The 27,562-nt window shown below is 41.0% G+C and overlaps 1 protein-coding gene across 1 annotated transcript in view; it reads left to right on the top strand.

Moving 5' to 3' along the window:
* The window catches only part of NRXN3 (neurexin 3), a 1,051,320-nt gene that overhangs the window by 468,076 nt on the left and 555,682 nt on the right, over nt 1-27,562 (top strand). Inside the window, exons 13-16 of the mRNA XM_086748180.1 lie at nt 2,965-3,346; nt 4,744-4,934; nt 5,422-5,595; nt 26,095-26,214. Of these exons, the coding sequence (XP_086604306.1) occupies nt 2,965-3,346; nt 4,744-4,934; nt 5,422-5,595; nt 26,095-26,214 (867 nt within the window). The remainder of the gene's footprint in view (nt 1-2,964; nt 3,347-4,743; nt 4,935-5,421; nt 5,596-26,094; nt 26,215-27,562) is intronic.

Below are 27,562 nucleotides of genomic sequence, written 5' to 3'. Positions count from 1 at the left end.
TCCTCTGTTTTTCTAGGCCACTCCAAGTTTTCTTATTTTTCACCTTTTCTGTAATTCTGGTTTCACCTTTTCTGACCTCCCTCACTCCATTTCTAATGCCCCTAACATTTGCATTCCCTGTCCCAGTGTACTCCAGATTTCATAGGCCTACCTTTTATCTCCTATTCTGGCAACAATTTCTTTGCATATATCTAACAGTAGAAGAGCTAAGGAGAAGAGTTTTCTTGCTTTTGGTCCTCAACATATCTACATTTTATTTTTCTAATCTTTTGAAATAAAGAAACAGGGGTTTTTTAAGAAACAATTTTAAAATTTTCTTTTATTTTTAAGAAAATACAATTCTTCTGGTTTCGGAAAATCAGAAATTTTCATTTGATAACACTAGACCTAAAACAACTGCTAACAATCACAGTAGTGGAAGTGAGATGGTTTGTCTAAACAAACTTTCCTGTATGTGGTTTCAGTTTCTGTGAACTGGCATTTTTCAAAGTAAAATATTATTATTTCTGGTAAAGAACTGTTTCAGGATTTAAAAACATTGCATTGGTACTGACTCTTGAACTTCTGAATAGTCAGAAATATGTGACTCTTCTCAGCTGCTTGTAAGTTTGTCCAGCCGTATCTGCTTGAATTGAAGCTTTCCATGTCAATGTTCTTCGTATAATTGTCTTTAAATTTAGATCCACTGCTAAAATTGGGAATAAGTGGAAAAAAAAATTCATGGTAGTTGAATAGATACTTGAAAACATCTTTTCTAATAATAACTGTGCTTGTTTGTTGTCCTTGCAAAAACTTGATCACATTTGGACCAAGTATAAACTGAAGAACTGCACTTTGTACATGATCATGAGAGGTGAGTTAGGAATATTTCAGTGTTTCAAGAGGACCTAAGCAAGAAAGAGACCATTTAATATGACTCTTTATTCACCACAAGTCAAGATGTATCATCCAAATGTCTTATAAACTTTGCGAGCATTCATTCTATCCCCATGTTGCAAATCCTGATTTAGGATCCTGCCGACTATGCCAAGTTGTTGTGAATGGGTCATTTAGATTGCTAAAAGAACCACTGTCAAAGTTATTAGCAAAAAAAAAAAAATGGTTTTAATATGGTGTTGTAAAAGCGCAACTCAAAGGTTGATGGTGGCAAGGTTCACTCCATTAATTATTGCATGGAAAATCATACAAAGGGAAATAGAGTCACACTTGGGTTAGAATGATTCACAGAAAGACAGTGGCACAAAGGGTAAGGAGTCATCTCCCATTGAGTCACGAGGTTCAGAATGGACCCCCTTGCTTTCTAAACTCCTTCTCAGAAAGGAGTCTTGGTGTGGCTGCATCCAGACTTAGTCTCAGACGTAGTCAATAGTTTGTGTCTAAAGGATTATATATGCAAAGTTTATATAATGTTTCATTAGCATCAATTCAGCATGTGAACAAAATTACTAAGGCAAAATCAAAGTTATACTACAGGATTATGCGTGCTATCAATCGCTTACTGAAGATCTGCTGTTGGTGAAAAGTCTCTCTACCTTGAGGAGCAACCTTGAGAGGTGATCCAGCTCAAGGTGATATCACTGCCATGCAGCCACACTGCCTAGTGAGGAGAGCCAAAAGAAGGCCCTCTTAGGCTGTCAGATTTATGGGACATAGTGGTTGCCTCATAGTCAAATTACATGTGATGGAAAAGGTATGCATGAGATTCCTCGTACTCACAACTTTCTTTGTTCTTTGATAAACGATTCCTGGAAAAGCCACTCACTTTTCATATGTTAATCACATGCCCAGTGTTCCAAGGTCATATGCACTGATGCTCACTGCATCACTCTGCTCCTTTGTGCATAACCAGAGCACAGACTGAAACTAGAGGAATTCTTGACCTGGCTATGGCTCAGACCTTTACCTCCTCCAGAGCCTGCACAAAACCACTGCCGGTCTGGTCAAGGGGTTGAGTGCACCTGTCACAACCCAACAGAAAAAACACAAAGAATATGTTGTGATTAGCAGGAAAAGTGAGTTCATAATTTTAGTGTTATTCGTGTTATATACTAAACGGCACAAGGTCTGTGTAGAAAGGATACTTTCTTGTGTGACCAAATAGTTTTAACTATCTTAATGAAGAACTGTCGAGGACTAAAATAAGGTTGGTTGTAATGGTTTTCATTCTGATGTCACCCAGCTTGTACTCAAACTAGTCTTTTAGCGTATTGTTGTATTTCATCTGCCTATGTGGGTTCTGGGTCTGTGCTGATGCCTAGCATGCATATTGAAACATTTACCTATGCTTCAAGAGTAGTCTGACATATTTGGTATACTGAATAACTTGAATATTTTAATTGAGAGGTTAAAATACATTGCAATGTGACAAATAGCCCAAGTGGTAAGTTGATGATTTAAATGTATGGAGGACTTTTTGCTTGTTGCTTTCTTGTGTGTTTCCCTCCTACTGTACTCTTAAAACAAGAGACATGACATCAGGCACCAGGAGAGAACAACAGAATAAATATTAGCAGGTTTATGACTACTCTTACTTCTTGTTCTGCTCTTTTTGTATTTATCTGTGTTTATTAAATGTTTTCAGGAAGTGTGCTTGTCAGAGTTGTCAGAAGTGTCCGAGATTTTGGCAGATAGACGATTGGATCAAATAGATGAATGTAGGCTCACAGGGAGAGACCTAGTCCCTGCAGACCAGAAAGTCTGTGAAGCACAGGGAGAAACACAGAGCTTGTTGCCCATGGCTCTTTAGTCCTGTCTTCTCTTTTCTGCCAGATTTTGGCACCTGCTAGACTCAAGCCGCTCCACCAAGAGTCTATACATTCTTTATCATGCAAGATGCAAAACACTGATCAGATAGAATTAAGTTAGTACTGCTATTAGTCTGGAAACTGAAGGGTGAAGGGCTCCATGTAACCTCTTTCTGATCCCTGGGCTTTCTGCATTTTCCTCCTTGTCTGTGTCATTCAGGAACAATGGTTGGTGATCATACCCGCTTGGAGTTTCACAACATCGAGACAGGGATCATGACAGAGAAACGGTACATCTCTGTCATCCCCTCCAGCTTCATTGGCCACCTCCAAAGCCTCATGTTCAACGGGATGCTCTACATTGACCTGTGCAAGAATGGTGACATTGACTATTGTGAGCTGAAGGCACGCTTTGGTCTCCGCAACATTATAGCTGACCCTGTGACCTTCAAGACCAAGAGCAGCTACCTGAGCTTGGCCACCTTACAGGCTTATACATCCATGCACCTCTTCTTTCAGTTCAAGACCACCTCAGCTGATGGTTTCATCCTCTTTAACAGCGGTGACGGCAATGACTTTATTGCAGTTGAACTAGTCAAGGGGTAAGTGAGGTTTCTGCTATATTCTACCAGTTCATTTATAGATAAACTTACTTGTAGGTATACTTTAAAATGCATAAAGAGAAATTCACCTCATACTTACGTTTTGTTTGAGGTGTGCGACAAAGCGCTTAGACATAAACACTGTAGCTTAAGACTCCTGATTTTGTCGCTGATTTCCTCCTGTGACTGAGGGAAAAACACTTTTATAGTGTGAAACATTACTGTTTTAAGTCCTTCGGATCTAGTTAGGCTATGTTTTGTCCTGTAAACCTTGCAGAATAGCACAGAGGATGCAATGTGCTGAGGGCTCCGAGTCTCTCCTTCCCCTTTTTTTTTTTTTTTTTGCCTTTAATAGACCTGTTGTGTTCTGCCACCTCCACTGAAGGCACTGAAGGGAAAAAAAGAGTATATGGACTGCTGAATTTGTATTTCTGCTGGTGATGCTTGAGAAAAAGTGAACTAGGCTTGCTTTTGAGCTGCTATATTGTTTTCACAAGACCAACAGCTTATTTGAAAAAATTACTTGTTAGCTGAAAGAATTTTGATCTTTTAGACTCATCATGTCACAGTACACATATTTTCCACAAATACAGTTTCATTGCTTTGTTTATTTCAATATAACTATAGTTTGATCTATTTCATTTTTAACTTTGTGCGTATTTCTGTAAGTGGGACATTGAGTAATAAAAAAAAGCAAGTCACGAGCTCCTGGTGCTCTGAGGGTTGAATTTTGTTGTCTTTTTTTTTTTTTTTTTTTTTTTTTTTTTCCTTTCTAGGAAGAATATTTCTTTTCTATCCTCAAGTGGATTTCTGTGTTTGAACTGTATAAATAATTCAGCCTAACGCTCCCATGACTTCAGTCTTTGTTAGGGTCTTTGTTTTTTGCCGAAAGCCTTGCTAATTGTTTTCCAGCTGTTTGAATAAGCCTAGAATCTCATGTGAATTTTAGTACAATATTTTGAGTGAGTTTCCCAATTAACTTCTTAAGGGAGTTATTAAAAACTCAGAATGAATCTGGGGAATATATGCCCCAAATAAGCATATCTAGTGTTGCTCTCCAGTACATTTATTGATCTTACCAATTTAAAAAAAGAATTATGTGCACAGACAGGATTTTTCTGTATCTCTGAGAACTTTGTGAAAAATAGGTATGCTTAGAATCTGATTACTCTAAATGTCATCATCTCAAAATGCTAATCCTTACACTTTCTTGGTGGAAAGGAAACAATTATGTCTTTTAAAATCAATGGCTAATATTTTGGCTTACTAGAACCTTCTAACCTGGAGGTACTTCACTTTATTACTTTTGGAAGTTAATTTATCTACTCTGGCTAGAATAAGAGTCAGTAGCACTGGAATTCTTACACAATTCTAATTAGTTCTTCCTATCTTTACAGGTATATACACTATGTGTTTGACCTTGGAAATGGACCTAATGTTATCAAAGGCAATAGTGATCGTCCTCTTAATGACAACCAATGGCACAATGTTGTCATCACCAGAGATAACAGTAACACACACAGCCTAAAGGTGGACACCAAGATGGTCACTCAGGTTATCAATGGTGCCAAAAATCTGGATCTTAAAGGTAAATGCTACAAGCCTGACAGTTCCTTCCTTTATTCTTATGGGGCTCAACCAGTAAACAAGAGAGAGCTTGCAGAAACCATGCATTACAGAACAATAGATCTGGAATTTGCTGATTTTGGCTTCTAATTTCATTTTTCTCTTTCTCTGTTTGATAACTTCCTCTAGCAGAGTAGTTTGCCGTATTTTACTTTTTCAGAAATTGATTGTTATCCTACAGTTTTCCCTAGTTAGGATGCAATTACAACTAGGGGCTTTTTTGGTGGTGGTTTTTTGTTTTTTTTTTTTTGGTTTTTTGGTTTTTTTTTTGTAGTAAAGGAGTCTGAAATTACTTCTTGCACAATAACTTGCTCTGCTTTTAAGCTTTTCTGAGCAAGCTGTTCAGCTTGCTGTTCAGCTTGCTGTATTCATGTCAGGATGGGGAGGGAAGCCGCTTTAGAAGGTATATAACTTCCTCCTCCTTCTATGTTTACCCCTTTCTCCTCCAGGTGATCTCTACATTGCTGGCCTAGCTCAAGGCATGTATAGCAACCTGCCGAAGCTAGTGGCCTCACGTGATGGATTTCAGGGCTGTCTAGCATCTGTGGACTTGAATGGGCGTCTGCCTGATCTAATCAACGACGCTCTGCACCGCAGTGGGCAGATTGAACGTGGATGTGAAGGTAAAATTGATTTCAGAGAAGTTCCCTTCTCAAGCACTACTGTCTTAACTTCATTGCTTCCTCCTGTGCATCTACTTGTCCACCTTACTGCCCATTTTGTTAGTTTGCTTTCATCGTGATGTACTTCACTACGTTGTTTTTTTTTTCTTCCAAATGCAGCTTAAGGATACTTAGCATCTGTGAGTGGCTTCCAACCATTCTTTGGCATACTCTAGTAATGGAACGGATAGTACTGGGGTGGCCTACTATTTACTAGTACTTTTCTCAGAGTGGTTTATTAACATTACAATACTCTTAAAATACTTGTAAAGAGTTTCTGAGCCTTCAATTCACTTGTGCGTCAGAGTGTCCTTTTTTGGGATCCACAGAAGTAAGTATTTTGAAGACCAAGTAGAGGCAGGGGAAATGGAAGATAGAAAGAACAGAAGAGTGAAGAACAAAACAGAGTTCCATTTTGAGGAGGTGGGCCTCCAAAGAAAGCACTGAGAGCTGTTCCCCAGCACTGTCTCTGCTATCTGGAAAGCCCTTCTCTTCTGTAGTTTGTTTTTTCCAGCTAGTTTAGAAACAAATGCACTAAGTAACTTTTTGAAGCATGTAAATAGTAGTGATTTTTAAAAACTTCTTTAAATAATATACTGCTCCTGCTAAGCTCCTATTAATTAAAAGAATACTGATATCAGCAGCACTGACTCAGTAACATGCATGTGACATCAATTCCCAAAGCACTTGAAATACTTAGCATCAAAAAACCAAAGGTTTTGCTGGTTGAATTAGATGAAAATCACCATTACATCTAGCTCTACCAGTCTGCTGTGTTGGCTACCAGTCACTCGACGAAGATAATTTTATCAATAAAGTTGTCTGATATGCATATTTGCTAAGAAGATGTCTGTCCCTAACTGATCCTTCAACACAGGACTTCACAAAGTGAAATTACTCCTTTGTCATATTTCCCTGTCATGTTAAGATAACACGTTGCATCACGCCAAAGCCTTGCCACTTGTCAATCCTTCTTAGAATTGAACGTACCATCTTAGTACTATCTCTGAGTATTCATGAAACACCAAACTGGAAGTCCAATTAAATTGGATCCCTTCCTTGTCTCCCAGTGTTCTGATTGACTGGGAGCTCCTGTGCTTCAGCCCTCCTTCCATATTCCCACAATAATACTCTGAGAATTTTGTGTCCTGTCACAGGAGCTCACTCAATGTCAACTCCAATTCCACAGCATTGGTAAGTGCTTCACAGCTGTAGGCTGATCTTTTTTTTCTCTTTCTGCTGCATTTAATAGTGTCTGTTAACCATACTGTTCCTTGTGGAAGTGAGCATAGTGCAGCAGAACTTGTGAGTTTGCCCATTTGTAGCAGAGCTGAAGTGCCAAAAGAAGTGTACCTTTTCTTTGTTTTTGTTTACAAGGTTCAAGGAAAAAAAAACCACCTCATTTGTTTTTTGTTTTTTAAATGTCTTTTCTGTTTATCCTTGGTGCACTGAAAGCTCTTCTTTAATATTAGTGATTTCTGGTAATTCTTCTACTTAAAATTAACTTCATCTCTTGATTATATAACTTGCATATTACCTCTACTAGCTCTTATCCTTCAGAGGACCTCTCATTAGACTAACCTGTTGTTCTGTGTGTGGCTCAGGAATAGAATCATGATGCTTTCTCAGAAGACTTCATCAATATTAGAGCTATGGGATTTCCTTCACCTATATCTGCTGTAGTTCTTTGCTTTACTGTCCTGTTACTGAGGTTGCATAATGTCAGTGCCACTCCCAAGGCATTTAATGTGGCACTTACTTTGTGTGCCAATCTGGTACAAGCACAGCTGCTGCCTAAATGTGGAGATTGATTCACTCTTAGAAATGTTAGGAATGTGACTTCCCCTTCTCTTCTAAAGCCCTTCAAACAAGATTCAAAGTTGGAGACAGAACTAAAAAACTGAGTAGGAATGTCAATGACGACTCTCATTCTGCCTTTGGAACAACCTGATCTTGGAAACTAGTGCTCATACTATCTTCCTGAATGGTCCTTGCTCAGTACCAAGGGAACTGCTGAAGAAGAAGCCATTCTCTTTGCCAGCATGTTTAGGATTAGTGGAAAAAAAAATGAGAACTAGGTCACCAGAAAACTGTTTCATTTGCTTTAATGAATCACAGCAATCCCCAAGGCTTCATCTCACACCATGCCTGTTGTCTGCTGATGCCTGCTCTTACAGTTTCCACTGAAAGTCACACCTATTTTCTCTTTCACTAAGGAAAGAAAAACTCTAAGCATGTTTAGTCCTTATTTAAGTCATAGAATCGTTTCAGTTGGCAAAGTCCTTTAAGATCATCGGGTCCAACTGCAAACCTAACACTGCCAAGTCCACCACTAAACCATGTCCCTAAGCACCATGTCTACATGTCTTTTAAATACCTCCAAGGATAGTGACTCCACCACTTCCCTGTGCAGTCGATTCCAGTGCTTGTCAACTCTTTCAGTGAAGAAATTTTTCATGATGTCCAATCTAAACCTCCCTGACACAACTTGAGGGCATTTCCTCTCATCCTATCACTAGTTACTTGGGAGAAGAGGCCAACACCCACCTCATTACAACCTCCTTTCAGGTAGTTGCAGAGAGCAGTGAGGTCTCCCCTGAGCCTCCTCTTCTCCAGACTAAACAATCCCAGTTCCCTCAGCTGCTCCTCATAAGACTTGTGCTCCAGACCCCTCACCAGCTTGGTTGCCCTTCTCTGGACATGCTCCAGCAACTCAATGTCCTTCTTGTACTGAGGGGCCCAAAACTGAACACAGTATTCGAGGTGTGGCCTCAGCTGTGCTGAGTACAGGGATGTGGGCGCTTCCCTACTCCTGCTGGCCACACTGTTCCTTATACAAGCCAGGATGCTGTTGGCCTTCTTGGCCACCTGGGCACACTGTTGGCTCATGTTCAGCCAGCTGCCAACCAGCACCCCCAGATCTTTTTCCACCGTGCAGCTCTCCAGCCACTCTTCCCCAAGCCTGCAGCGTTGCATGGAGAAGTTGTGACCCAAGTGCAGGACCTGGCACTTGGCCTTGTTAAACCTTATACAGTTCACCTCGGCCCATTGATCCAGCCTGTCCAGGTCCCTCTACAGAGCCTTCCTACCTTTGAGCAGATTGACGCTCACCCAGTTTGGTGTCATCTGCAAACTTACTGGGGGAGCACTCAATCCCCTCATCCAGATCATTGATGATGGTATTAAACAAGACTGGCCCCAATACTGATCTGTGGAGAACACCACTTGTGACCGGCCACCAATGGATTTAACTCCATTCACCATAACTCTCTGGGCTCAGCCATCCAGCCAGTTTTTTACCCAGCAAAGAGTACACTCATCCAAGTCACGAGCAGCCGCTTTCTCCAGGAGAATGTTATGGGAAACAGTGTCAAAGGTGTTACTGAAGTCCAGGTAGACAACATCCACACTCTTTCCCTCATTCACTAGGTGGATCACCTTGTCGTTGAAGGAGATCAAGTTGGTCAAGCAGGGCTTGCCTTTCATAAACCTGTGCTGACTGGGCCTGTTCACCTGGCTGTTGTGTACTTACCACATGATAGCACTCAAGATGATCTGCTCCATACCTTCTCTGGCACTGAGGTCAGACTGACAGGTCTACTGAAGTGATCTTGGGTGCAGTCTTAATGTTTTGAAGGGCTGAAGTCCCAAGCTGTTGTTTCTGCCCCATGAAGTATAAATGTATTTGTGATAAACAATTGCAAGCTTTTTGGGTGAACAGTAGTGCTGTGTGTTGATTTGCAGGACATATTGTTATTTCATCATGAAAGGCAGTGTGGGACCACACACATCATGAGAACATTCTTGCTTAAAGGAATATCATTCCATCCCTGGATATGAATCTTGCCTTCCAAATGTAATGCGATTGAGACTTTTGGTAATGTTTGTCTCTTGTTCCAACTTTGCTTTCAGAAACAGAGGAAATTACAAGCTGGCAGCCGTTTTCTCTGAAACTGTCAGTTTGATCTCGGGAAAGAATGAAAGGATGTGGGGAGGAAGGCAGCCTTGGTAGTAGTAGAATGTGAGATGTAGATCAGCAGTCAGCACTGTGCCACCTAAGATAGACAGTACTGCTACAAGTGGGTGACATCGTTGTGTCCTTTTGGCATTTGTTATCTGTACTCACATATTTCAGTATACTATTCTACACCACCAATTAAGCTTCACAAGTTTTAATGGGAAAATAATACTGTTTATTGTCTTGGTTCTACTGCCATCTCCTTTTATTTGATTTGAGCAAGCCATTGAACTTCCTTGACCATGCTGTTCCTCTTATGTGCTCAAGCATAATTCAGCCTTACTGTGCACCAAAGCACAAACCTACCACATTATACAGTTGTCTGTGTTCCAGTGGTGGGTAAGGTAGTGCTCTTATTTGAGCAGGAAGCACTTTCAATATAAATGATATTTATGTGGGAGCTTTGTCTTTAGGACCTGGAGAATCCCAAAGCGTTCCTAGGGCATGTATAGGAGTTGTTAACTGAAATGCAGGCATCCTTAAGACTGAAAATATCTGGTATTCAATAGTGTATAGTATTGCTAAAAAAAAACCCCAGACAACTGTTCAAGACCTAAGGCAAGAATTACTTTATATCTGATTATCAGTTTTATTCCTATAATTTCTTTAAATTACCTACAGTGGGATTTGTTTAGGATAGCACAACTAAGTAACCTCTGTATCTTGTTTGTTAGCTGAAGTGTCAACTTCCTTTTGCATTTCGCAGCTTTCTTGTGTGCTGTACAAACTTGAAGATTTCAGCTTTTGAAGTCTGCCCCTCAATCACCAGTGTGCTGGACAGATGATAGCTGCCACACTGGCTTGGTTGTTGTTTTAATGTGTCCTGTAGGACCATCTCTTTTTTTCAAATAATTTTGTGGGTGATTATCTGGAAGAAGAGAACCCAAATATCTGAAGCATCAAATAAGTCCGTGGAGTTAAAGCTCCGCACCCCACTTTTTTTGCATGTGGTGGTCTGGTTTATTCTTATTGCTCTTCTGCGGTTGCTGTGTGTCTGATTTTTCAGGAACAACAGGCAGCTCTTCATGAATTTTGAAGGTCTGGTCAGATCTGTAGTGACAGCTTGTGTTTCCCTGGAAGATACCAAGCCAGAAACCTCGCTGCCTAGTGTGTAAAGTTTGTTCTGGGTTATGTGCTACGCACAACTGTGAGAAGAATGAAGTTTCATGATAATGACATTATACCAATGTATTTATTAATTTTCAGCAGAGTATCTTTGGCTCTCCTACTAACTGCAGCTTTTATCACCATCTTTTATGTAACAAGAGGGCCCTTCCTTCCTACCATTGCCCAAAAAAATGGAGCTGGTGAGAGGGCCAGAGATAAACAGTACAAAAGGTAGGGAAGTGGTTAAGACTTAAATGGTCCTCATGTGAGCATTGGGTCAGGCTGCTGAACATTCTGAAGAGACAAATTCAATTCTCTGAAAGGACTTCATGTTGGGGACCGACTTCCACTGGAAGCTTGCAGGAGAGTCTGCCACCTCCTTTGGGCCTTGCTCTTCCCACCCGTAAAATAGGTGCATGGTATTCATCTATTTGTCATGAGAGTACAAAATTCAACTGTCTTGCAGTTGTCTCACTTTGAAGTAGTGAGTGGAGGCCCCTAGAAATGAGCCAAGCATTAGAAACTGAGGAAAAGAAGCCTTCTGTTGTGAACTGGTTCCAGTCTATGGCTCAATAGCTTATGGGCTGTAGTTGAATTTTTTTTTTTTATACAGCTCCTGAGTTTAAATGCAAGCTATTTCCATTTCTATGTTAGACATACACAGCTTGAGAGAAAAGATGTCTGTACTGTGGTGTGTATGGAAGAAAGAGTTGGAGGATGGAAGAAGTTGTTCTAGGTGATGTTCTTTCCCTCCTGGAAAGTAAACCAATTTAAACTTCGGATCAGCTTTCCCTTGATTCTAGACTTCTAAAATCATTTATTTTTGCTGAGCTCTTCAGCAGAAGAAGGTGAATGGATCAGTTTATTCCATCCACAAAAGTCAAGACTGAATGACTCGCTGCTTTTTTCCTCTCTAGTCCTGGAAGAAGTTAAGCAGATGTCCAACCTTTTGTGGAGTTTAAAGACATTGCCCTAAATATTAATGAGTACTTCCTGCATTTGGAGTGTGTTTTCACCCCTTTATTTATTTGCCATATGTTCTCCTGTGTTTTCCTTTCCTTTATTTGGACATCCTTATGTTGCTTACCCTAGGCACTAGAGCTGTCTGAAATTCAGCTGCACACTCTGAAGAGCAATGTTCACCCCATCCTGCCCCTAGCCAGACAAACCTAACAGCAGTGGTTAAAGAACATTGTATTTCTTCTAGAAGACAATTTCCTATCTTTAGAGATGTGGTGGCTGCTTGTCCTCTTCACCTTTCCTCACCTGTTCCACTGATAATAGCTTCTCACAAAGGAGAGTAGTTAATACTAAACTGGCTGACACTGTTCCAGATGTTTTGGGACGTTTTTGGTCCTGATTTAATCTTCTTCCAGATCCTGCAGTAAAATAATAATCTTGTGCTACTTTCCATGAAATATTATAGTTAACCTTTGGAATTCACTGGTGCGTGAAAAGCATGAATGACAGATACAGGCTAGATAATCAGAAACACATTTTGCATACTAAGCAGTATGTGGAAAAAAGAAAATCTAATCTCATGCTTAACATCTCGCAGCAGTGTAATGTCAGAAAGGATTTCACCTTTCGCCTGCTCAGTAGTAAAACTTCAAATCTGGTGGTTCTTCACTTTCTCTGTGGAATCAAAGGTTGTCCGTTGAGGAGAGGAGCATTAATTTACTCCATCACGGTTTGACAGCTCTCCTGTTCTTTATGCTTTTGTATTCCATTGTCACAGTGCTACTGGAATTATGGAGCAAATATAAACTTTGCTCCAGCTCAGCTACAAAGAAGATGAGGAGAAGGGCAGTTAGGAAAAGTGCTTGTTTGTTACACAGAAATTACTTTGTTAGAATATATGTTGAAGATGATGCATGGAGAAATGCATTCTCCTCTTCTTTCCATCTCTCCCTTTTCCCCTTCTTTTGCATTTTCTGTGAAGAACTCTGGGGATTTTATGACTCTTTGTGGCAAAGCAGTTCCAGAAGTGTATGTGTGGGGAAAAAAATTAACTAGCTCGAAAGAGAAGGTAATTGCCATCTTGAGTTATTCGTGGGCTGTAAAACAATTGCAAAGATTCAAAATGTTAAACTTCATAGGAACCGCAGGAAATGGCATCTGTACATGCCGGTTCTAATTTATTGGGTTGTAAATGTAAAAGGAGACAATGGGAGAAAGGGAGAGCTAGTAATCTCTCTTCAATATCAGCTGTTGATATTAGAACTTTTTAAGAACTGAAGGTTATAAAGGTGAGTATGCATTTCTTAAATACCCATCTTTTGAACAATGAGGTCAGTGATTTGGTGTTTTGTTGTTCCCGTTGTGCTGTATAATAGAAATATTTAAGCTTCAGAGGCAAGGGATTTGGGAGCTGCTGCCTGTACTCCCATCTTTGTCCTCTACTTTTTCCATGATGAAAGAGAAAACTTAGAATCAAAGTATAACACATGAAAAATCTATGTGGCTTCCTTGTGGCCTGGACTCCATTTACAAAAAAAAAAAAAAAATCTCGTGCCTAAACAGAAGAGCATCAGTGGCATTGTTTTGTTTTGCTTTTTTATGCTCTGCAATTTTCAGAAAGTGTATTTGAATCTTGAGTCAGTCAAACTTTGTGTCTTTCTTACTCTTTTGCCATGTGAACTATGATTTGATCACAGATAACCACATCATTCCCACCTAGGTGAAAGAGGGAGCTTGTACTACTGCCCTTTCTGTTGATTGCTCTGATGGGATTGATGGAAGATTATATGGGCCTAAAGCCCAAGCTGTCTCTTTGCCTGTTGATGGAAGTTTTCTTAAGGATGTGTTGAATTTCTTGAGCAGGCAACATCTTGTGAGGGGGCAAGGTTTTACTGTCACTTTACATCTAGTGTCAAGTTCAATTCTTGGGATAAACACAGGTTGTCATCTTCCAGAGTTATCAGTCCCTTATGGTTTTCTGGCAGTAAATCCACTTTGGACAAAAAGCCAGGGTAATCTGTGCTTTTATGAGAGACAGCAGGTTTAAGTTCAGATCCGGAGCCTGGATATAGAAACAAAAGCAAAATATCGTTGCCTGGTGTGCTGAAAGTCAAATAGATTTTTTAAATTTCTTTTTTTTCTTAAATAGATTCTAAGTATTTCTCAAATGAGACAAATATCTCTCTTAAATTATTGGTAAATGCTGAGAGATGGGTTTTAAGAATGTGATTTTATTTTTTTTTCCTGTTTCTACTACCTGTAAATTCTGTGACTTTGTGTGTGTGTAAATGAAATGCATTTCCTCTCTTGTACGTGGTTTTGTTACCTTTTGCTTGGCTGGGTTAAGATAGCCATGTCCCTCTGTGTCCTTGTTGCTCACGTTGTGTTTCTTGCATGTATTGACTATGCATGTGGGCTGTGATGGTTAGACCAATTGCTTTTATTTGTTTAAAGTGATGTGGCCTTGGTTTATCTGCCTTTATACTAACCTGTTGTTTATTGTTTTTGCTTTTTTGTTTGTTTTTGTTTTTTATTTTTTTGCTAACAAAGTTGAGTTGACCAAAGCTGACCTGCAAGGTAGAGAAGGTTGTTCTTCCCCATTTCTGTTTTGAACTGAAAGATGATTTTATGTAACATTTGGTGCCTTTTACTGGATGCAGTCACACCTCTCAGGAACAGAATGAAAGACCTCAGCTGCTCTGGAGGGGATACTGGGTTGAAGAAGGACATGGCGAAAGATGGAGGTGTTTTTGTTGACCTGGGGAGGTTTGACTGTATCAATCTCTGAATAGAGCATAGGTTGATTTCCTGAAATGCCTAATGATTGTTCAAGCAAATAGCTGCTGTGTATAGAGACACAGAAAGCCATTACAGCTTTACGGGACAAAAAGCTGACTTGGTTTCTTCAGTACTGATCCTAAGGAGTGAGACCAGGAGGTAAAAGCTGGTTTTTAAATTTAGACTTTGAAAAAAAAAAAAGCCAGAGAAATAACTTGCTGAAATTTCAGTAAAAGCTGGTTTTTAAATTTAGACTTTGAAAAAAAAAAAGCCACAGAAATAACTTTCTGAAATTTCAGTTAAAAAAAAAAACTTCTATTACCTACAGATTCCCTTCCCTTAGTAGTGAGATGACACTTTACAAGCCGTAATTGATCAAGCGTATGAGTGGTAATGCCTGATCCTTTTGTACATGCTAAGTCTTGTATCTCTTGGAGGTTGTTTTTTTTTTTTTAGAACCTTTTACTAGATAGTCTCTAAATTTTTACAAAGCAGATAGGAATCTCTCATCATGTTGATCCTCACATGAAATTGTTACTTACATCTTTTATTACTATCGCTTGCTAAATAAAAAAGTATTGATCAATGATTTCTGAGGCTGCTGAAAGGTTGAGAACTATACGGATGGTGTTAAAATACTAAAGCTACTCAAGTGAAAGCTATTAAAGAGATTGAGAGTAGTTTCAGTAGAAAAGAGGGGAAAAATTGGGAGAAGCCAAGGAAGATGGCTCAAAGAGGAGAGACTGATAGTAATTGAGAACATGCCCCTTGAATTAGAGAGATGAGGAGGTAAAGAGTGCTGACAGAATATGTGTTTGATGAAGGCTAATTCTTAGGAGACATATAATGAAGGAAGGATTAATTCTACAATTACACACAAATACCTTGTTTTTCCAGGACATAAGTGAGGAAACCTACTTATTAGGAGTTAATAGGACTTTGATCCTAGTATAACCAGAGAAACGTTTCCCGTGGTATTGAAAGTCTAACCCTTTAACCATGACAGCGAAAGTATACTTCCCAACTCATCTAAAGAGACTACAATAAAGAGTACAAATTAATGTGCTCCTGAACGTTGTGGAAGTTTAAGAAAATGTTCCTCCTTTTTAATGGAAAATGAGGGAATGGTCCTAGGTAGAAGAGGAAGTCAGAGGCATTGAATAATATGTCTTTTTTTAACAGTCCTGAAGCCACAGATGGTGTCCGTTTAATTACCTTGAAATTTGGTGTCTAAGCTACACGCTTGGTCTAAGGATTTGTTGTGGGAGAAAACATGTAGAGTGTTTCTGTCTCACTTTCTGAGGTAGAGACAAGACTTTCCAACATTTTATGTGTCACTGATATTGTTTTTACAGCTTTAACCACACGCTTCATAAACTCCTTTTCTATTCACAGTGTTTACTGTGAAGACCTGGTGAAATTGCTGACCTGATCTAATGCAATAGATGCCATTTTCAATATCCCTGTTCCATATTCCAGGTGTAGGCAGGAAGCAATTATATTTGCTTCAGCATATCATCTGTATTTTTAGTTAGGATTTGGCATTCCATAGCTCAGTAGAAAAGAATAAAAATGTATTTGGGGAACCAAGGAAATTTTAATGGGTAGACAGTTTATCACTGTAGCAGTTGTTAATAGACAGAAGCATATTAGGAGGCACCCTTTTACCGAACAGCTAAAGATACTGTCAGCCTGAAATAATTTTCATTGAATGTATATGAAACATTGAATCTGAAAGATTTGACAGCCCAGAGGTAGGCAGAAGTTAGTGTGATGTATTGTGTGTTAGGCATGTGGAGCATCTGACTGTGACCTCATTTTGCTGGCATGTCTGGCCTATTTCCAACTGTAGAAAGTTGAAGTACTCTGTCTTACAGAGGTTGAGATTTAGAGAGTATTAGGTGCTGCCTCTAGGGGATTTCTGAAGTTTGTGTAAATGAAAGTGGTAAAGGATGAGATTTGAAAGAATAGGAAGGATATATGGGCTGGGACCGATGTGAGGAGATACAGCGTTCTGGAAGTACACTGGGCTATAATTAGCTTTAGGATTAAGGTATTCTGTGCCATCCATTCAGACTGTGACAGGGAACTTGGGACTAACGTTAGATATCAGCAAGTATCGTGTGTCTTTGGCCACAGCCACTGCTGTTCTCTCTGATCACTTGTGTGCCCATCAGAATTCAGAACACCAGCCCAGCAGTTCCTGCTCGATTTTTGATGTCCAGTGAAGTGGATGCAGCATGAAGAAGTAGTCCTGGTGCAAGCAGATTTGTTTGTTGTTTTGATTTTTCCAGAATCCTCAGAACCTAAACACTTGTCACAGCTCTGAAGATTATTCCAGCTCAAGCTCATATTCTTACATAGGTCTTAACCCTATAGAAAAATTTGGCTTTCAGATGGAGACACCTGATCCCATTGAGGCCTAAGGGGAAACATCTGTTTTGAGTGCATAGTGTGAATTCTTGGCTTTTCAGGAAACCAACCTTTTCTAAATAGGTTGGGCTATTTCAGAATAGGCCATGAGGCCTGGTACTTCTGTACTGCTGTGATTTGCAGTGGGGAAGGGTGTTTTTTTTTTTAATTGACTAAATTTTTCTTGTTTACATACAGCTCTTTCAGTTTTCCTTTTCTGCTTTTTGTTTCTGTGTCTGAATGTTGTTTACTTCCCTTACTTCATTTCCATCTCCCTATCCCCTGTCACATCTCAGGTCCAGGCATACTCCCTTTTATGCAGTTGACTTTTTGTTACGTGGTTGGGATTCTTTTGGTTTTGCTTCTTTTTTTTCCCCTCAACAGCACATAATGAGCACTTTAAGCATGCAAGACCTCAAAGGTCTTGAGCAGAGATGGAGGGTGGCAGGTTGACAAGGAGGAGTAAGATAGGCATATGCCTATCTTCACAGAGGGGAAAAACCACACCGCCTTGTAAGCCTGTCCTCTGTGGATTGCCATTGCTGATGATTCTCTTCTTCTGTCACCTTGAGGTTAATGTACTTTCCAACGGAGACTTGCGTATTTGTTCTTCTAACTAATCCCAGTCCCTAAAATTTTTAGACCAGCCACATATTTGGAACAGAAGCACTCAGCATTGTAACTGACATCAAGTGAATGAAGAGTTCAGGTTCTAGTTCAGGCACTGGAATAAATGGCTGTATTTTCAGAAGACTGCAGAATGCTGGCTTTTAAGTTTTTTCTGACAATGAGTAACATTAAATATCGAACCTGTCAGATGTCTAATGTTATTTTGGTGATGAAAGGGATGATGAATTCTTAACAAAATCTGGAACTGAGAGAGCTCGAAGAGCTGGCCTTGCAGTCCTTGAAAATGTCTTTATTTTTTTTGGTTGTAGTTTGCTAATGTAAAGTCTCTCTGTGATAGTCCTGCTTTCTACCACCTGTGACTTAAAATACAGGGTCTAACTTTCTGAATCATGCACTGAACGTTGACTATAGTTTCTTATACTTGTGCAAAGTAGGTGTCAATATGCCGCTACTGGTATTGGACAGTTAAAACATATGATGTAGGGTCCATCCAGTGAAAGGATGGTTCCACGGAATTCAGTCTCAATTTTGGTCACCTTTTACTCAGAAATTTTTTTTTCAAAATTGTTCTGAAATTTGAAAACTTAGCTGGATTAATTTAATCTCCTCCTTAACCTGCACTAAGAGTCAGTCCTGGTACAAGTTTATATTATAAAACGGAGTGCTGATAGAAGTAGATTGTAGGTTTATCGTAGGTATAAATTGCCTGTCATAACATCTGACTGGTAGTGGTAGAGATATTTCAGTGCTTGATGGTATTTGCATTTTAGGAATTATTGGACAAAAGAAGCACTTATTCTCCAAAGACAGTAAAGGTGTCCTGCATGTGTTACTTGCCTATATCTTCCTAATCTCTTTGAAGGTACAAAGAAAAAAGTGAGGTGGAGAGTGAGAATGGACCTATGGTGCCATTTAACCTTTCCTGTGCAGAACTTCATCTTGCTGAGAAAATAATGTTGACACAAATGGTTGATTCCTTTTAATAGAAGTGAATTTTTAATGTGTGAAGGAAGATGTAATATGCAAGACCAAGAATGGTTTGCTTAGCTTAATGCTTATTGCTAGTTATGATCAGAGCACACAGCAGTTGTGTTATAATCCTGCAGCTGTTGTATAAGGAAACCAAATTCCTCATGTAACTCAGAAGAATGACAAACACAATGCTATCTTTTATTCTTAAAGTTCCTTTTGCTGCAAAAAGCTTTCAAATGACACAGCAGGAATGACTTCTTTTGCCAGTGAAATGCACCCACCTGTGGGATGAAACATGGCAGTTTTAGCAATGTGCAGCAGTAGAATTCAATTTTTTTTTTTTTAGTTTCAGGGCAAAGAGAAGCCTGCCATACAGCTGAAACTGCAGGAAATAGTTAGGGAGAGAAAGTGCTTTTTTCCAAGGAGAATATGGATGAGAGATCTGGCTGCTGTACTCTTCTAAGGTGATTTCTTCAAACACTTAGTGGTAAAACTAATAAACCATATATCTATCTAGCTAACTTGGAAAAGAAGTGTAATACTGAACTCTTCCCCAGGGAGGAAGACCCAGCAAGATCTTAGATCCTGCAAGTCCTCAGGACTTTACTAGAACTACTTGTTCTAGTAAAAATTAGAGATGCAGAAATAAAGATCAAATGGACATAGCTGAAGAGTTCTGCTTGGCCAACTGATGTTACTAACAAGCTGCCTCTCTTAGTAGGCTTAGTCTGGCCAGGAGAAGACAGAGCAAGTCATGCTTCTGCTAGCAGAGATGCTTTTTTGCACTGAGAACTTCTCCACCTTTATTCATATCTACTGCCCACTGGCTCCACTTTCCACTGTACACATAACATGAAGAAGACAATGCGCTAAGACCAGCTGCAAAGAGACAATAAAAACAAGGCCTTTGAGCTAAGATGCACTCAATGGAAATAGCAAGTGTTGACATGGTGTTGGAAATTTAAGGAGAAAATTAAAGTCAGCATGCATGTTTTATGAATTACAAGTACAGTGTGATTTCATAGAATTTCGTAGAAATGTTGATTTTTTTTTAGAATTATTTGGATTGGAAGGGATCTTAAAGATCATCTTGTTCCAAACCCCCCCACAGACAGGGGTAGTTTCCACTAGACCAGGTTGCTCAAAGCCCCATCCAGCCTGGCTTTGAACACTTCCAGGGGTGGGGCATCCACAACTGCTCTGGGCAACCTGTTCCAGTGCCTCGCCTCCCTCACAGTGAATAATTTCTTCCTTCTATCCAATCTAAATCTACCCTCTTTCAGTTTAAAGCCATTACTCCTTGTCCTATCACTACATGCCCTTGTCAAAAGTCCCTTTGCAGCTTTCTTGTAGATCCCCTTCAGGTACTGGAAGGCTGCTAGAAGATCTCCCAGGAGCCTTCTCTTCTCCAGGCTGAACAACCCCAGCTATATTAGACTGTCTTCATAGGAGAGGTGCTCCAGCCCTCTTTATCATCTTCGTGACTCTCCTCTAAACTCGCTCCACCAGGCCCATGTGCTGCTTATGTCAGGGGGTCCAGAACTGGATGCAGTACTCAGGTGGGGTCTCACAAGAGCAGAATAGAGGAAGACAATCACCTCCCTCAACCTACTGGTCAATACTTCTTTTGATGCTGCCCAGGATGTGGTTGGCTTTCTGGGCTGCAAGCACACATTGCTGGCTCATGTCGAGTTTCTCATCTACCAGCACCCCCAAGTCCTTCTCCTCAGGGCTGCTCTCGCCCAACCTGTATATGTGTTTGGGATTGCCCCAGCCTATGTGCAGGACTGTGCACTTGGCCTTGGTGAACTTGATGAGGTTTGCATGGGCCCACCTCTCAAGCTTGTCACGGTCCATCTGGATGGCATCTCTTCCCTCCAGCGTGTCAAATGGCACCACACAGCTTGGTATTGTTGGTGACCTTGCTGAGGGTGCACTCAATCCAACTGTCCGTGTCGCCGACAAAGATGTTGAACAGTACCGGTCCCAATACCTAGCCCTGAGGAATGCCACTGGTCTCCACTTAGATGTTGAACTGTTGACCACAGCTCTTTGAGTGTGACATCCAACCAATTCCTTATACACCGAGTTGTCGATCTGTCAAATCCATGTCTCTCCAGTTTAGACATAAGGATATCGTGTGGGACAGTGTCAGATACTTTGCACAAGTCCAGGTAGATGATGTCAGCTGCTCTTCTTTTATCCACCAATGCTGTAAGTCTGTTGTAGAAGGACACCAAATTGGTCAGGCACAATTTGCACTCAGTGAAGCCATATTGGCTGTAACCAGTCATCTCCTTATTTGTCAGATGTGTCTCAGCTTTTTATGTAAAGATTAGTTCTGAAACTTTGCTTTTAAATACTTGTGGATGGCTGTAAGCGTTGCCAAAGGAATGAGATAAAAAATAGACCTGAACCCTGATCGCATTGGTAGTTTAGAACCATTTCTACTGCTGTATGTTTGTCATCTTCTCTTTCGTTGTTTGTTAGCACTAAAGGGCATGTGCGTGGTAACACAGTCTTTATGCTTTATAAGCCTTTCTGTGCTTCTGTTCCTTTGCTCCCTAATCCAAAATGCTAATCCCCTGTGACATCCCTGTTAGTTGCTCTGAACAAAATTCTGTTGGCATAGATGGAGGATTATGACACCAGGCAAGGACTGTTATCAGCAGGAGTAGATGAACTCTCAGAGACAAAGTTCCTTTTACCATGCAAATGGCCCATGGTCCTAAGGCATGAGGCAAAACATAGTACCCAGGATCTATGCTGTGCCGTCACAACTGACTCTAAAGACAGCAGATCAGGTTTCAAGCTTCCTTGTTGTGTTGTCAGGCTTTCAAAATTCCTCATCATTCTGTTGTTTGTTTTTTTTTCTTTTTCTATTTTTTCTCTGGCTGCTTTGAAAGTACTGTTTCCATCTTCACAGTTGGTTTCTGTTAAATATAATTCAGAAACCACAATACTGGTCATGAATTCAAGTCCTTTGGCTCTCTGGACTCTCTCACTGCACTCACCTCAAGCCACAGGTACTAGATCTCATCCAATCTCAATTATTGAGTGGAGTTCTGGTCCTTTCTCTTGTGGCACCTAGACGAAGGATATCCCCATTAGATGATGCCCATTGTCAAATCCAGTTACTGATTAATATTAAGCATTCTCAGAAGACTGTAGGAAGAGGGGAGAAACATTGTCATTGAAGATGCTGTTCTGCTTTGCTTCTGTGTAGTGGTGTTTACAGTTAATGCTGTAGCAAGTTTGCATAGAGTCACAATTGCTTTCTGGTTTTATTTTTTAAATATATATAACATGCATGTTTATATGTCTAGGAGTATTGGCATTCATATTTAGGATTAGACTTTAGATATAATGGGATAGTAAGGTACAGGAGAGGTACCAGTTCCTTATTCCTTATCCTCAGATAACTCAGACATTTTAGGCGAAATGACAACTAATATTCTATTCCGATTGTTAAATGTCCTCCCTTGTTTTGCTGGGCCAGAGTAAGTCTGAAGCAAGTGCCAGACACCAGCCTGATGCAGGTGTATCTATATAGTTAATCCATGTCTTTTTTATAAGTGTAAAGATAGGAGAGAAGTGTGTACATACATGTGCCTGCCAGCCCACATGTATAGTCTGTCAGCACTAGTGTAATCCTAGAAGTGATCTGTTAACTTCAGACTACGCCAGCGAGACCACTGGGATTCATACAGATGCAAATGAGAGTCAGGTGGGTGGGAAGAAGAGGTGGAGGAGAGGAGAGAAGTGTTGAAAAAATGCTGCTCAACTTACTTTTAGTATGGTAACACGCTGTTTTCTTGCTGTGGCTCCTGCTGCCACCTCATTTCAATATGAGAATTTTCTTTCAGGGATTTTGTTCTCTGCTTTTGTTATCCACACTTAAGCTTCTATCTAAAGGTTTTTGGATTTTATTTTTGGGTTTTTTTTTAACAGTATAACAGATTGTAGAAGAAACACAGGTTTTTGTTTATGTTCAGTTAAACTTTCTGCCTACTGATAGTCACATGTCCCTTCTCATTGCAGGAGAGATGTAAAGAAACACAGCTAAAAAGCTACTGAAATTCACCCATTTTGTTCTTGCAGTGGGGAAAGATGATCTGGTGGGAAGAGCAGGAACTCTGCACTAAAGCAATAAAAGTCTGTTCCAGGGCCCAGTCTTTGAACTGTTGATCCAATGGCATGACTTGAGAACTGGGCCTATGTGAATTTCATGATGTCGTGGTTTTGTTTAGTGAGGGGGGCCTAAGGTGGTAGCTTCTGTAGGAAACTGCTAGAAGTTGTTCCCCTTTGTTCAGTGGACTCGGCCGGGCCTAGGGCGGACCTGCTGCTGGCCAATGCCGAGCCAATTGGTAGCAGAATGTTCCGTGATAACGCCTCTGCGATAACGTATTTAAGAATGGGAAAACAGAAAAAAAGAGAGAGGAGAAGATGTGAAGAAGCTGAGCGGGGGCAGAGGCGCAGAGGGGGCCTCATGGGCCTTGCAGGCCTCACCGTCTGGCCTCTCGCCAGGTGGCCGACTGGGCCCAACTCGGCCCAGCCCGGCTGTAAGAAGTGGAGAGGAGATGAGAAGTGAATAAGATGTAAAAAGATCCTGAGAGACATCTGCCAGCCTGTTGTGAGGAACAGCTGCAGATGCCAAGGTCAGTTCAGAAGGAGGGGGAGGAGTAATGCAGCTCCTGGCCAAGATTCACCTGCAGCCTGTGGTGATGACCATGGTGGAGCAGGTTGTCCCCCTGCAGCCCATGGAGGAGCAGAGATCCACTTGGAGCCCGTGAAGGATCCCGTACCGGGGGAGGTGGATGCCTGAAGGCAGCTGTGGCCCGTGGAGGGCCCGCTGGGACAGCCGTTTTGGAGGGACTGAACTCCATGGAAGAGATGACCCATGCCGGAGCAGTTTCAGGAAGGACTGTGGCGTATGGGTGGGACCCCACAATGGAGCAGGGGAGGAATGTGAGGAGTTCTTCCCCTGACCATGAAGCAGGGGTGTGAAACAACGTGTGATGAACTGATCGCAACCCCCATTCCCTCTTCCCCCCTGTGCCGCTCAGGGGGGGAAGGTAGTAGAGATAATGTTAAGCTTGGGAAGAGGCAGGGGTGGAGGGAGGTAATCTTGTTCTCTGTCTTATTATCCTGCTGTTTGTAGTAATAAATGAATTGTTTCCCCCAAGTCGAGTCTGTTTTGCCCGTGACGGTAACTTTAAGGATTTCTCCCTGTCCTTACCTCAAACCTCGAGCTGTTTTTCCTTATATTATCTCCCTCTATTCTCTCGGAGGGTGGGGGGAGTGAGAGAGAGACTGCGTAGTCTGGTCCCAATCGGGGCTGAACTACTACACATGAGATTCAACAAGGTCATGTGCAAGGTCCTGCAGCTGGGTAAGGGTAACCTCCAGTATCAATACAGGCTGGAGGATGAAGGGATTGAGAGAAGCCCTGCTGATAAAAATCTGGGAGTACTGGTGGATGAAAAGCTGGATGTGAGCCGTCAATGTGCACTTGCACCTCAGAAAACCAGTCGCATCCTGGGCTACATCAAAAGAAGCATGGCCAGCAGGCTGAGGGAGGTGATTCTGCATCTCCACTCTGGTGAGACCCCACCTGGAGTACTGTGTCCAGCTCTGGAGCTTCAGCAGAGTAAAGACATAGACCTGTTGCAGCAGGTCCAGAGGAGTTCCAGAAAGAAGATCAGAGGGCTGGAACAGCTCTGCTGTGAGGAAAGGCTATGCGATCTGGAATTGTTCAGCCTGGCAAAGAGAAGTTTCTGAGAAGACCATATTGCAACCTTTTAATACTTAAAGGGGGCTTACAAGAAAGATGACGACAAATATTTTAGTAGTGCCTGTAGCAACAGGACAAGGGGTAATGGTTTTAAACTAAAAGAGGGTCGATTTAGTCTAGATATAAGGAAGACATTTTTTATTATGAGGGTGGTGGAACACTGGAACAGGTTGCCCAGAGAGGTGGTGGATGCCCCGTCCCTGGAAACGTTCAAAGCCAGGTTGGACGGGGCTCTGAGCAACCTGATCTAGTTGCAGATGTCCCTGCTTCTTGCAGGGGGGGTTGGACTAGATGACCTTTGAAGGTCCTTTCCAACCCAAACTATTCTGTGATTCCATAATGTGAGGCTTCCAGTTAGATGTGGGTTCTACAAAGGCTTATAAATGTGGAACTGCCTGGATGGACAATCTGAATATGTAAGATGCTGTGTGACTATGGGATTCAGTGAAATCAGTGTGAGTGGTCTCAGACTGAGGTTGAGGGGTTTCATTTTGGGTGTCTCTTATCTCATCTATAAAGTACATATGGCAGTGCTGATGTGATGAAGAGTAGAATGAGCCTCATGGAATTGCTGTTACTGAGAAAGACTCTGACAGAAGGTGCTGGGATGGGTAGAACAGTTGTTGCTTGATCTTTATGCTATTATCCTTTGGGTTAAGCTGCAAGTGATTAATAAACTCACCTCAGGCAGCCTAGCATGTTGATCTTCTACTGTATTTCTTTTTTTTTCTTCTTTTCCAACAAGTGCAGGATACAGAATAGTAGCTACGCCAACTATAGTTGTGTGTTTTATTTGAGGTACTGCACAATAGGAGCAGCATACCTTTGTCTAGAATGCTGAAGATAAAATACTTCCCAGACAGTAACTTCTGAACTCGCGTTCTTATAGTCTATGGCTTCCAGCTTCACTTCTGCTCTCAGGTGATTCAGAATCCAGCTGCCTCTGTGGATGACATATGAGCTGTCATTCAGAGTCCCTCTGATGTGAATATAACTTTTTTGTCTGTTGCTTGGGTTGTGTCTTTGCAAGGTTTATCTGAGTAGGATAGCAACTGTTAGCTCCAGATCACAGAGCAGTGAAAGTGTGTTCTGTTAGTAGTGGCTGCTTTCTTCTCTGTTTCACTCACCCAAAGGCTTTGGAAGCCAGTCCAGAATAGAGAAGTGTTGTGGACTAATGTAGTGCCCTTCTGAGGACTTCACTGATAAGTATCCAGAGGAATTTATGTAATGGGACTGATCAGGGTCTTTATTGTGGGTGGTTTGTTGGGTTTTTTCTTCCCCCTCCAAACCAAGCAAAGTTGTAGCCAACTGAGGCTTTACAGCTTCAGTTTGAATCCACATATCGGGGTTCTTTGTGTAGGATGAGGCATTGTTCATGGGCCCAGTTCCTAGCCTGCATTTTCTACGAGGGGATCAAACTTCCAGTGAAGCGTGACAACCTGGCAGTGTGTGTTATCCTTGCATCACACCATATTTTACAGTAAATTTCTTTGAGCAAGCATTGAGCTGTGAGTTGGGCCTGCCTAAGAGGGAATATGTTGCTGTTCACTCTTCCTCCTTGCTCTGTGTTACAGTTTGCTCTTTTGTCGTGGAGTGTACACTTGTCTTTGTGCTCTTTTCACCTAAGTTTGTTGCATGTCCAAGAACTGAAAAGTATTTGCATAGTGCCTTTTTTTCTTCTGCATGAGGATGCTGATAGTAATGGTAAGGATGAATTGGAGCTTTTGTGTGCCTTATTAAAGTTATAGTCTCAGCTTTGTTTTGCCTTTTCTTGTCATTTCTTTTCCAGGACCGAGCACTACCTGCCAGGAAGATTCCTGTGCAAATCAGGGCATCTGTAATCAGCAATGGGAAGGCTTCACCTGTGATTGTTCCATGACTTCGTATTCTGGGAGCCAGTGTAATGACCGTAAGTAGGCTTTCCCATTGGATTGGTGAGCTATGAGCTCTGATAGATGGCAGCACAAAGAACACATGATTACCTTCACTTACAATTGAAATACAGCTTTTCCAGTGTCAAAGCCAAACTTTATTTCCTGGAAAGTTTCTTTGAAGCATACAGCAGATTTTTTTTTTCTTTGTTAAAATGAAAATAAGCAATTTGGTATGTGGTTTTGTTTTTTTTTTTTTTTTTCTTCTTCTTAAAAGCTAGCTCAACCAGACTAATGATGGTAATTGATGTTTATTGAATTTCTGGTTTAGAGAAACAGGAAATTACTTGTATGTGTTGTGTGTAATATTTACACTGTTATAAAATGGCAAGGATTTGTGTACTGAAATATGCTTTGAGGTTTTCATTCAAACCTTGGTGGCAAAGACATGGAATCCATGTAAAACAGATGAGCAGTGTTCTAGATTGTCTTGTACTGAATTACTAGTTGTATGCGAAGATGAAAAATTGGGTACTGTTTGCCAGTGTTCAGTTAAAACCAGGTGATCAATTAAATATACAGCAATAGTGTTGTGCTTCTTGGCATATTGATTTGCTTCATCTCAAAACATGGGATGTTTTTTTTCTTGGCTAGTTACTAAGAGCTCTGATAAAATAATTGAACAAAACCCTGAAGTCTTCCTTTAGGGGGTAGATAATCAGCTTTCAGATATTCTGTTTGCTTATCCTGATATGGCCATTGATCTGGCCTGGAGGGCGCAGATCAACTCTACTCTCTCCCCACTTCTGTTATTTAAGGCGACAGTTAGTCCCCATCTCCCTTCCCACTCCGAGGCTGGGAACAAAGGAGCATGTTATGGGCGCCGCAGTAAGCATAACAATAGGCTTCAATAATTTGGTTCATTGTGTGTGTAAGTTTTAAGACCAGAAAGAACTCTTACAGTCCATTCTGACCACCTGCATCTCATAAGCTGCTGCTTTTCATTAAGAGTATTTGCAGTAGACTTTATTAGTGGTACCAGTGAGAACATGCAAAACTGGTGCCACAACACTGTCGTATCTGCAACTCTTCCCCTGGAAGTTTGAGATGTGGCTGAATTGATGGCACATATGGCAAACTTTTTAATGTATGGTGACACTCTGTTTCTGTGAAGGCCAAAAGCTTGTTTTTCCATGTAATTCATAAAATGTGATGTTACCTGCATTGATCTCCCCTTTCTCTCAGCATAGTTTGCCCAAACAGGTATTGGAAAGGCCTATCAGCATTTATACTTTGACAGACTATAAGAAGGGTACTACGGACACAGATATATAGGCTGTAATGCCTCATCTGGTTTTGGGTTGTTTTGGAATCCAAAATGATTGT

The sequence above is a fragment of the Chlamydotis macqueenii genome, chromosome 5 (assembly GCF_036417535.1).
Source record: "Chlamydotis macqueenii isolate bChlMac1 chromosome 5, bChlMac1.mat, whole genome shotgun sequence".
Lineage (NCBI taxonomy): Eukaryota > Metazoa > Chordata > Aves > Otidiformes > Otididae > Chlamydotis > Chlamydotis macqueenii.
The sequence above is the reverse complement of the archived record's forward strand: the minus strand, read 5'-3'. Positions and strand labels throughout refer to the sequence as shown.